The 12879-nt window shown below is 34.5% G+C and overlaps 1 protein-coding gene across 2 annotated transcripts in view; it reads left to right on the forward strand.

Moving 5' to 3' along the window:
- Positions 1-12879, forward strand: part of Pof1b (POF1B actin binding protein) — a 101461-nt gene that overhangs the window by 72501 nt on the left and 16081 nt on the right. For both annotated transcript variants that reach the window (XM_060374867.1, XM_060374866.1), the window contains exons 10-13: positions 8058-8150; positions 8996-9109; positions 9869-10021; positions 10321-10440. In XM_060374867.1, the coding sequence (XP_060230850.1) occupies positions 8058-8150; positions 8996-9109; positions 9869-10021; positions 10321-10440 (480 nt within the window). The remainder of the gene's footprint in view (positions 1-8057; positions 8151-8995; positions 9110-9868; positions 10022-10320; positions 10441-12879) is intronic.

Here is a 12879-nt window from a genome sequence, read left to right on the forward strand (position 1 = left end):
AAAAACACTTAAAGAAATGCTCATCCTCATTAGCCATCAGGGAAATGCAAATCAAAACGACCCTGAGATATCACCTGACACCCATCAGAATGGCCAAGATGAAAAACTCAAGCGATAACACATGCTGGAGAGGTTGTGGAGAAAGGGGAACCCTCCTCCACTGCTGGTGGGAATGTAAACTGGTACAACCACTCTGGAAAGATATCTGGCGCTTTCTAAGACAAATAGGAATAGTGCTTCCTCCAGACCCAGCTATACCACTGCTAGGTATATACCCAAAGTTTGTTTTTTATTTTTCAAAGAATAGATTTCTTCGAATATATTCTGTTTGGAATATATATTCTTCTCCCCTTTTTATCTGTGGATTTCTTTCACTTTCTACCTGACTATTAGATATGCATAAAGGATTCTTGTATCAACTTCATTTTGTAATTATCTTTTACTCTTTGCTTATATTATAAACTTTTCTTTGTATGTTTACAGTTACTTTTTCTGTCCTTTCTCTTCTTTTTTTTATAATCCATTCAGTAAGGGTCCTCTTATTGCTGTTTTCTTACTTTTTGAGATTGTTGTAAATTTTTTATTTGGTTATTCTTTTTATTACCTATTTCTTAACCAAGACTCAATTATTTATTGGAGAGTAATCTCTTTTTAAGTCCATTCTTATTTTCCTTATTAGGTTTTAATTTTCCAATTTTTGATTAATGAAATAATGTCATGATGAAATTTTCACATGTACCTGCCATTGTACTTTGTACATATTCATCTATCCATTACTTTTGTCCTTGATCTGTCCTTGATCCTCTCGCTGGTGAACCTTCCTACATTCCCAAAAACAATTTCTACTTTTATACAATACACACACACACACACACACACACACACACACACACACACATACACACACACACCCTCTCTACATATTAAAGAACATATGTGCTTATTGTGTTTCTTATTATCCCGTTTTGTTTTTCCTATTAGTTTTGTTCTTCCTATTAGTCTCTTTCCTCCCCTCTGCTATACTGCTATATGCATATTTATTCATATACATATACTAAATTCCAGAGGAAAGATACAAAGTTTATCTAAGTTTGTCTTATTTTGCTTGAAGGATTTGCCATTTTAACCACTGCTTGAAATAGCAGTTTTATTCTTCTTTCTGACTAAATAAAAGTCATTTATACAAAGTAAATTTTTTATCCATTCACTTATTGATTCCTTAACACGGCTGTTAATAACATGCTACACAACAAATGTGGGAATGTAGGCATCTGTTATATCCATAATAATCTTAAATGGCAATAATTAGCTTTTTTATAATTTGAAATTTATTGGTCCATTATTTTCTAGATTATATGTGGTTTTGTTGTTGATGTTATTTATAGAGCTGATATTTTTTGAATACCATTGCTTCTGTAGGTTAAGTGGAAGCATTCTCTTGCAGCTTTTAATATTGTGAGAACTACAGCTGTGTGTGTTTGTGTGCATGTGTGTCTGGTTTTTCTAGAACTGATAATAAGATAGAACTAATAGTCTCATTTTTAGCCAAGCATTCCTGGCTTAAATTATGGGAAAGTCTGTAACTTCCCCTTTCCCAGTGTCTGTAATTTCTTGCCACAGCATTTTATGGTTGCTTAAAAGCCTTTGTTGGGCAATTCTAACACCTTATAAACTTGACACTTCTTTTTTCGTCTTTCAGTGGTTAGTGACTCTAGATGGAAACCTGAGCATTTTGTTACTTTGTTATGAAACTCTGTGCCTCATTTAGATATTTTGTTTTAGAAGGATACCTCCTGCAGTAAACAATCAGAGAAAGTGGGCCAGTTTATATTACTGCCGACTGGAAGTGAATGTTCTCCTAATCAGCCTGTCTACATATGATAGAATGAAAGGCTTTATAGTATCCACAGATAAAACAGAGCTTGGGGTATCACTTTTGTGCTATTAGGATGAAAGTCTCATCTGTCAACTCTGTATACCCAACATGAACCTAATAAATATCTTTTTACACCCTGATAATGGCAGAAGTCTGGGCTCATTTCTCATCTTCTTATCTATAGATGAGATAAGAGTGACAGTTTCTCCAGCTCAACCGGATGTGGTGTTTGGTTTGAGTCCAGTTTTTATTGTCTTAAGTTTTTCTGCATTGTTATTATTTTCCTTTCATGGGTATTAGCTGAGAGACAAAGTTTTTCATCATCCTGAGCCTTTCATTATGTTTTGTGTATAACTGTCCATAATTTTGAGTCACACTTAGTAAGAACATCAGAAAAAAAGAATCTCTCTTCCATCTGAAGCTGAAGTTTTCTTTTAAAACATTTTTATTAAACAAAAGTTTATTAGTTTCATTTTTATTCATATACCTCTAGGATCCTGTATCTATTTTAACTCAATGCCTATAGTTCCTACCATGATGTTTGGTAAAAGACCCAAGGATTGTCTAATCCATGTCCTTTTCATGTGCATTTGGGTGTTCAGGTCAGAATTTTAAGTAATAATATTTACATATAAATGGCAAATAGATTAGTTTTGTATTCTGGTTTTTATTATTCATTCATCCAATAAATACCCAGATGGAAAAAGAAAGTTTATTAGTATTTGGTGAGCATGTTATGTTAGAAATGCTGACAAAAGCATAGAGCTTTCCATGTATTTTCACAATTTCAAAAATTATTTATTAATAATATATTCACATATTATATCAGTATGTTGGCTGAATTTCAACAATTATTATAGCCATTGGAAATGACAAGTTCTTTAATCAAATGTTAGCTACTAACATGAACTCTCTCATATTATGCATTTCACATTACATGATGACATATAGGATATTGAGTTGCTAAGAAACCACTAAAGAGTCTATGAGATTCAAAGAATTCTTTCTAAAGTGCAATGAAATCCACTGGGGGGGGAGATAGGTAAGATATTAAGGAACTCTGTTCTTAAGGAGTTTTGCAAGACAAAATTCTCTCCAAGGTATATATGGGTCAAGGGATATTCATGTTCTGGGGTAGTCCATCAGAGGACATCCCAACTAATATCAATTCCAGGGAAGCATATCAGGAAGATAGCATTATTATGAACTGTAGTTCCGGGGACATGTCTGAAAGTTTTCACTTGTTGGTAGCATGATTCATGTGCCACATGATCTGATGATGTCAATAAGCCTGCACATGTTAGTGTTAATAGTTTTTCCTACTTTTATATGAGTGTTGCATCATTCATTTGTCTGCTGTGTATGATAAACTTTTGGGCTTGGTTTTTGCTTTATATGGTTTTGATATGCCCATATTCCTGTGTATTAGTAAGGTAATTTTAATTGTATAAGTTCACACATAGTAAGTAATATTTGACTCATCTATATTAGTGGTTCTCAAACTTCCTAACACTACAATACTTTAATACAGTTCCTCGTGTTGTGATTACCCCAACCATAAAATTATTTCATTAGTACTTTATAACTGTAATACTGCTACTACTATGACTTGTAAAATAAATACATGATCTGCAGAATATCTGATATTCTAACCCCGAAGAGGTCATGACACACAAGTTGAAAACCACTGTTCTTAACAGATGGTTTATTTGTCATAGTTCTTACTGGGTAGGCAGGTGATTATTCACTTGCACCAGACAAAACAGAGAGTCATTTGACATGAGGATTTGTACTCAAAATGCAGCAATCTACTTCTGCTCCCTAGTCTATCTCAACAGCCCTGTATCATTTTGAGGGATGGGACAGATGAAGTATTTTTGCTATTGTAGAGAACGAGGGTTAAGTTCCAAGGACCCACAAAGAGGTTAACAACATTCAGTAACTCTCAGTAGATTCTATTCCCTTTTTCTTGCCTCCTCAGGCACCAGGCACTACTCATGAGATGCATATCTATAAAAGAAGGCAATACACTCATACATATGATAGAAAACGAACTCATATTTTTAAGAATTGTGTTATGCAGGATCCCATATTTTAAAATGTAACAAAGAATCTTGAGGAGGATGGTGTCACTGCCTGAAAACTCCATTTGAAATAACTTAGGGCAGGGCACAGTGTACTCTACACAATATTTTATCCTTCATATTGCAGGCTAAATCCATGAACATCACAGCACACGTAGGCAAGTTCATTTTATTGCCTCAAAATTAACTGTCTTATCTCTCTTCTAATCATTTTAACAAACAATAAAAATAAAACATTTTTTAATTTTTTTTGTTTTTTTATTAGTTACATTTTATTAACTCTGTATCCCAGCAGTAGCCCACTCCCTCATTCCATCCAACTCCACCCTCCCTCCCTCATCTCCTCCCTAAACCTTTCCAAGTCCAATGATTGGGGAGAACCTCCTCCCCTTTCATATGACCCTGTTTTATCAGGTATCTTCAGGACTGGCTGCAAAGTCCTCCTCTGTGGCCTAGCAGGACTGCTCCTCCTTGGGGGGTGGGAAAGTCAAAGAGCCTGCCATTGAGTTCATGTCAAAAATAGAACCTGTTCCCCTTACTAGGGGAACCAATTGGTTACTGAACTACCACGGGCTACATCTGAGCAGGGGTTCTAGGTTATATCCATACATGGTCCTTGATGGAGTATCAGTCTCAGAAAAGACCCCTGTACCCAGATATATCTGGTCCTTGTGGAGCTCCTATCCTATCCACGTCATACTAACTCCCCCTTCTTTCATATGATTCCTTGTATTCTGCCAAAGGTTTGGTTATGAGTCTTTTTTTTTAAATTTTTATATTTTTAATATTAGTTACAATTTGTTAACTTTGTATCCCTGCTGTATTCCACTCTCTCTTTCCCTCCCAATCCCAACCTCATCTTCTCCCTGCCCCTTTCCAAGTCCACTGATAAGGGAGAACTTCCTCCCCTTACATCTGATACTAGTTTATCAGGTGTCTTCAGGACTGGCTACAAAGTCTTCCTCTGTGGCCTAGCAAGGCTTGATCCTCCCTGGGGGGGGGGGGGCAAAGAGCCCACCATCGAGTTCATGTCAGAAACAGTCCCTGTTCCCCTTAATAGGGTACCCACTTGGATACTGATCTACCAAGGGCTACATCTGAGCAGGGGCTCTAGGTTGCATCTATACATGGTCCTTGTTTGGAGAAACAGTCTCATAAAAGACCCCTGTGCCCAGATATATTTGTTCCTTGTGGAACTCCTGTCCTCTCCCGATCATATTAACTCCCCCTCTGTTTTTTGATTCCCTGCATTCTGCCTGAGGTTTGGTTATGAGTATTAATATCTGCTTTGATACACTGCTAGGTAGAGTCTTTCAGAGACCCTCTGTGGTAGGCTTCTGTTCTGATACTTGTTTGCTCCTACATCCAATGTCCATCTCATTTGTTTTTCTAAGTGAGGATTTATCATCATTCCCTGGTTCCTCTTTCTTGTTTATCTTCTTTAGGTGTAGAGATTTCAGTATATTTATCCTATCTTATAGGTCTATGTAAGTGAGTATATACCACGTGTGTCTTTCTGCTTTTGCTAAACCTCACTCAGGATGATCATTTCTAAGTTCCACCATTTGCCTGTAAATTTCATGATTTCCTCATTTTTAATTACTGAGTAGTATTCCATTGTGTAAAAGTACCACAATTTCTGTATCCATTCCTCCTTTGATGGACATCTGGGTTGTCTCCAGGTTCTGGCTATTACAAATAAAGCTGCTACAAACATGGTTGAGCAAATGTCCTTGTATAGTTGAGCAAATTTTGGGTATATGCCTAGGAGTGTTATAGCTGGGTCTTGAGGAAGCACTATTCTTAATTGTCTGAGAAAGTGCCAGATTGATTTCCAAAGTGGTTGTAACAGTTTACATTCCCACCAACAATGGAGGAGGGTTCCCCTTTCTCCACAACCTCTCCAGCATGTGCTGTCATTTGAGTTTTTTATTGTAGTCATTTTGATGGGTGTAAGTTGAAATCTCAGGGTCGTTTTGGTTGACATCTCTCTAATGGCTAAGGATGTTGAGCATCTCTTTAAGTGTTTCTCTTCCATTCTATATTCCTCTACAGAGATTTCTGTTTAGTTCTGTTCCCCATTTTTTAATTGGATTACTTGATTTGTTGCTTTTTAACTTCTTTTGTTCTTTATATATTCTGGATATCAGCCCTCTGTCAGATATAGGGTTGGTGAAGATCCTTTCCCAGTCTGTAGGCTGTCATTTTGTTCTGATGACAGTGTCTTTTGCTTTACCGAAGCTTTTCAGTTTCATGGGGTTCCATTTATTGATTGTTGCTCTTAGAGCCTGTGCTGTTGGTGTTCTGTTCAGGAAGTTGTCTCCTGTGCCAATGAGTTCTAGGCTCTTTCCCATTTTTTCTACTAACTGATTTAGAGTATGTGATTTTATGTTGAGGTCTTTGATCCACTTGGACTTCAGTTTTGTGTAGGGTGATAAATATGGATCTATTTGTATTTTTCTACATGTAGACATCCAGTTGGACCAGCACCATTTGTTGAAGATACTGTCTGTGTTCCATTGAATGTTTTTTGTTTCTTGGACAGAAATCAAGTATTCATGGGTGTGTGTGTTTATTTCTGCGTCTTCTATTCAGTTCCATTGATCCTCTTTTCTATTTCTATGCCAATATCATGCAGTTTTTATTACTATTTCTCTGTAATACAGCTTGAGATCAGAGATGAAGATACCTCCAGATGATCTGTTGTTGTACAGGGCCCTTTTGGAGATTCTGGGGTTTTTTTTGTTTTTTTTTTTTTTGTTTTTGTTTTTTTTTTTTTTTTGGTTCTCCCTATTTAAGCTGAGAATCTTTCTTTCAATGTCTGTAAAGAATTGAGTTGGTATTTTGATGGGAATTGCATTGAATCTCTAGATTGCTTTTGGTGGGATGACCATTTTCACTATATTAATCCTACTAATGCATGAGCTTGGGAGATCTTTCCATCTTCTGATATCTTCTTTAATTTCTTTCTTCAGAGAGTTAAAGTTTTGTTTCTTTTTTTTTTTTTTTTCTTCAAACAGGTCTTTCACTTGCTTGGTTAGAGTCCCCCAAGTTACTTTATGTTATTAGTGGCTATTGTGAAGGGTGTTGTTTCCCTGATTTCTTTCTCAGCCCTTTTGTCTTTGGTACACAAGAGGGCTTCTGATTTTTTTTAGTTGATTTTGTATCCTTCCACTTTGCTGAAGAAGTTCTCTGGTTGAATTTTTGGGGTTGCTCATGTATACTATCATATCATCTACAAATAGTGACACTTTGACCTCATCATTTCCAATTTGTATCCCCTTGATCGCCTTTAGTTGTCTTATTGCTCTAGCTAGGACTTCAAGTACTATGTTGAAGAGACATGGATAGAGTGTGCAGCCTTGCCTTGTCCCTGATTTCAGTGGGATTGATTTAAATTTCTCTCCATTGAGTTTGATGTTGGCTATAGGCTTGCTGTATATTGTCTTTACTATGTTTAGATACATGCCTTGTATCCCTGAGCTCTCCTAGACTTTAAACATGAATGGGTGTTGGACTTTGTCAGATGCTATAAAAGCAAAAATTAATGATAGAATTTTGCTGTGTGAAGGAGATATTTTTTTCATACAAAATTTTTAATAAAGTATTTCAAAGGCATAGCTAAAAATCTTTTCAGGAATGTTTCTTGAGTTGTTTAACAGCATCATTCAGAAAGTTCATTTGTCTCTAGTCAAATATTATATCAAAAATAAATTTCTGTCAGTGACAGGCATGGGAGGGGTTCTAATGAGAGTACATGGGAAGTTCTGGAGGGAGAAAAGAGAAAGGGGAAAGTGATGTGATTGTTTTAGTTGAAAATATGTATAAAAGGCTTGTGTGTGGTGGTACACAGGTCTTTAATCCCAGCATTTGGGAGGTGGAAGCTGGTGGATCTCTCTGAGTTTTAGGCCTGCCTGATCTATCTACAAAGCAAATCTAAAGCCAGTCAGAGCTACACAGTGAGCAAATATATTTTATAAAAGTATAAAAAATAAATTTTTTTGTAGGAACAGAATAAAAATACAAGCTATGTTTGTTTGTGTTACCTATTTTGAAGCATTAAGAAAAATAATCCCTCAATTGTTTTCTTTATTCAGATGAGGGGTATGTCTGATAAGTCACTGAGACTAGTGCTGTCCACATTTAGCAACATCCGGGAAGAACTTGGACATCTTCAAAATGATTTGACAGTAAGATTTATATTTATATTTCCCTCAAAATCGTTATTTATGATTGTTTACTTCCTAACATGGAAATGAAAATATTCAATATACCTTTATAAAATTTATTGTAAAGTGACAATACTACACATACCTAGACATAAATTATTTTTTCAAACAGCTAATTAGCATTGAAAGATGACAAAAGAATTGCCTCATTTGTATATGAAAGTGTGTTAATATGTCCTAATCATTTAATTTAACACTAAAGTAATTTTAATGCTGAAAGGCAGAGTTGCCTACAAAATTAGAACCACTGTATTCATTTAATAAGTATTTCTTTAATATCATAATAATGTATATTTTAATTTCTCTTTCTTTAAATAAAACAATTTGAAAACCCCTTCTTCCCAATACATAACCTTTTCTACTTTTTATTTTAACTGGTATTCTTGGTGCCATCAGATAGATACATTCTGAATGTTTTCTTCATAGTGAAAAACACCTTGAGGAATTTGGAGTGGTGTTTGTTTGTTTGTTTCTGCATTCTCATTCTCGTGAGTGTAGCTATATTTTAATTTGAAAATTCTTTGCCTTGCCTGCTGGGATGAAGTCTTTGTAGATTGAAGTAAAACATAAAAAATGAATCAGGGCTTTCTGCTTCATTGCACTTAGCAGTAGCCAATCCATCAAAATATTTCTTTCAATATAGGTTTTTTGTATTTTATAAGTTACTTGACTTCAAAGAATTCTATTTTCTTAAGCAATTACAAGATGAAACAAGTCTTTATTTAAATTTTTACAACATAAACAAGACTTTACCTGTTAGCAATTTTATATAACTCTGAGTCCTAATAAGTAATTTTTGCCTTTAGTCACTGGAAAATGACAAGATAAGACTTGAAAAGGATTTGGCTTTCAAAGAAAATCAAATAAAAGAATATGAAGAACTCTTGGCATCAGTGAGAGCAAACAATCGCCAACAGCAAGTAAGTTGATGTCTTCTGTAGGTGATACTCTAGACTGATAGCTTTCCATATCCACAATTACTAGCATTTTTATGTTCTGAGATACAATCCAGGCAGCTTTAAAGTGTATGTAACCATTTGTTCATCTGATAATCGAACAGTTTTGAATATTTTCAACAACTGAATGTCCTCCTAGAAAAATAAGCAACCTTATTATTATATAGTATACAAAGTACACAGTTCTCTGTATTGAGGGACAATAAGAACCACTGAAAGTTTAAGTTGACTCAGTCATTCAAACTAATGATGTGTTAACTGAGAAAAATTGTACATATTATGTTTGTGTACTTAATAAAGAAAAGAATGAACTCTAGAGTCATTCTGTAGTTTTCTGATATAATTCTAATCAAACTGTAATGAGACCCTAGAGTTCATTCTCTTCATCTCATGACGTTCCTAAAGATTTTACAAAGCTTATATTTTTACCATAATCAAGAAATAATCATTTTAGACTGCTAATATAGTATGATGTGGTAAGACCAGCAAGGGCCTAAAAACTAAATTGAGACACTGAATATTTAATATAAATATTGTTACTCAAGCTAGAGAAATGAGATTAGGAACTATATTAATATGTCGTATGATATTTACAATATCGTCTAAAGGCAAAAACCTAATAGATTCAATTTGAAAAAAACATTTTTCTTAATGAATCACTTAAAAGGACATTTTATCTGTAAGTTCAAAATGGATTTTTCTTATGGATTTTTGTCTTTACAGCAAGGACTTCAAGCCTCAAGTTCAAAATGTCAGACATTGGAAGAAAACAACCTTTCTCTTCAACATACACTGTCAGACATGGAATACAGACTAAAAGAACTAGAATATTGTAAACGTAATTTAGAGCAAGAGAATAAAAACCTTAGAATACAGGTACTAATTTTTATAGTATTGTCCCAGTAATATAATTATAAATCTATCATTGTTAATAGAATATACAAACTACACCTTAAAAAGTACTTGGACTCTTTTCCGTTGACCTTAACTGAAAATTTTATCATATTGACACTTGAACTTTATCAAACAGATTCTCAAGATCATTTTTTGATTTTTAGTGTCTTATTTAATCACATGGTATTCAATAATAAATATTGCAATAATAAATATTGAAACCTAATATGTATTTCCTTCTTAAGAATCCAGTTACAGAAAGTTATTTTGGTTTTGTGTAGGTGTCTGAGACTTGTACAGGCCCGATACTACAGGCTAAAATGGATGAGATTGGCAACCATTATACGGAGATGGTAAAAAACTTGAGACTTGAGAAAGACAGAGAAATCGGCAAGCTAAGGGTATGTTGACCCTACATTGTATAAATATACATTTCTACAGAAACTTTTAAAACAATAGTGATTGTTGGACCTTGAGAAGTTAGAAATGTTTTTATTTCCTCTGATGTTGGAATGAGGTAAAAATCATACCCAGGCTTTAGAAATACATGGCTTAGCCTGAGTCCAGAGTATTTCTGTCTAAATACCTTTAGGCCTAGGCCTGGAAGCTTCCAGCTTCTGTGAAATCTAATCTGCAAGCCTGGACCTTGAAGGCTTCAACTTCTGATCTCCATCTGCCAATCTAGGCCTAGAATGTTTTCATTCCCTGGGACTTACTGCTGAATAAGATCACCCTTTCTAGTTCTTTCTGAATTCTTGCTGGCTGGTTCAATTCAGCTGTTCTGGCTCATAACTTCTCTCCAAGTTGACTCATTCAAACTGGCTTCTCTTGCCTTCTCACTGAATTGTTCTTAGAAAAACTGCCTCTGAACTTTGCAAACCCAACTGCACAAACTCAGCTGCATTCAACTGAACTGTACCAAACTTCACTGAACTGTATTGTACTCCTGAACTATACTGTTTCCGCGAACTCCTGTATTGTACTCTACTCCACTGTACTGTACTCTCTCTGAGCTGCCATTAAGTAGCTTCTTTTTTCTGTCTGTTCCCATGAGAGTTGAATATATCCTATCTCTGACTCATTCTGTCAAATATTTCTCTGATTCATCACTCTGTCTGTCCCTTAAGTAGGCATCACTGTTTGGGATTAAATGAGTTTACTAAGAATGTTTCTATATTCCAGCCAGAGGTATTAAAGCTGTTTCTTGTCTATATTTCAGCAAAAAGGTTTAAGGGTGTATATTTCAGCCAGAGGGACTAAAAGTGTGTAGTAAGGGTGTGTCTGTATTCCAGCTAGATCATACAGACCTAGGCATTGGATGTGATGTTTTGACAGAGTAGCCATGTTGCTGGATTAAAATTCCTCTACAAGAGGTAATTCAGAGGTTAAAAAACAAATGCTGTTCAATCATGAGGAGCAGAATTTGAATACCAATATCCTTGTAACCAGCTAAGCATCCTTCAAATGCCTGTAACTACAGCTCTGTGAGATTCATTACCTTCTGGCCTCTGCATGCAGATACAAACATGAACACACATGCATGCACAGATAAATTAATAAGGTAAATTTTTATTAAAAATAATAATTATCATCACCATCACCACTACTCCCCAACCCTACCACTATTAAAAAATAAAAATAAATTATTATTATTATAATAACATAATAATAATAATAATATTCAAAGCTACAGAGAAAACTAAGTACATTGATGGTTTTTTAATATTTTCTAAAACTTTTTATAATAAATATACTTCTGTATATTAAAAAAAGTGAAACTTCTGTTATTTCAAGTTAAATTATTTTATGCTTCAGGGTACTTTTTCTTCTCAGATGGTAAAAAGAGTATTAATTTCATTGTCTTGATTTTTACTAATTTTTAACAATTTACATTTGGTAGATGGGTGGAAGACCATTCATAATATTCCTTAATGCATCTTTATTCAGGGAAGAGTAATATGTAGCATTATACAGCTAAACCATAGTTTAACTGAGTAATTTATAAATATTTTAGTTAAGTTTTTAAATTAAAAATATTATACCATTTCCCCTTTCTCTTCCCTCTCCCCAATCCCTCCTTTATACACATGCTTTGCTTTCTCTCAATATATTGGCCTATTTTTCTTTAAATGTTATTATTATAAATACCTAAATACATAAATATAACTTGCTTAGCACATTTTGTGTTACTTGTACGTATATAATTTTGAGGCTGTCCATTTGGTATGAATAACTAGGTAAGGTATTTATATGTAGGGAAACCTATTTTTCCCACTCTCTATATTCCTTAGCTGCCTATAGTTCTTTGTCTATGGATGGGGTCTGGTGAGATTTACCCTTCTGTGTTAGCATGCCTATTATATTTCAAGTATTGTTTAGATAGCCATATTGTTGAGGCACCATAGGTGAAATTTCCCAGTCTTTGCAAGAATGGTCAATCTCACAGCAGATTTACTGGTCTTCTGACTTTACACTCTTACTGTCCCCTCTTCCTTGATGTTTCCTGAGCCTGAGGTTCAGTAGTTATGTTTTACATGTATCAATTGAGGCTGGACACCTCATGCTCATTTGTTCTCTGTATTTTAACAAATTATACATATTAAGAATTTTGATACTCATGATGTTATACTGGATTTCGTTCATCTATAATAGACACCAAAATTAAGATATTTGTAAGAGTAGGTATTGTTTTACCTTATAATTCTATATTGAATTGACCTAACTAATCCTTATTTTACTCAGTACTAAATGTAGACAAATACATTTAAATATCTTATGATTTGTTTATTTTTATTTTCTGTGGATTGTTATGTCCATGAAGTTCGCGAATCTCTTGGACA

The sequence above is a fragment of the Meriones unguiculatus genome, chromosome X, assembly GCF_030254825.1.
Source record: "Meriones unguiculatus strain TT.TT164.6M chromosome X, Bangor_MerUng_6.1, whole genome shotgun sequence".
Taxonomy (NCBI): domain Eukaryota; kingdom Metazoa; phylum Chordata; class Mammalia; order Rodentia; family Muridae; genus Meriones; species Meriones unguiculatus.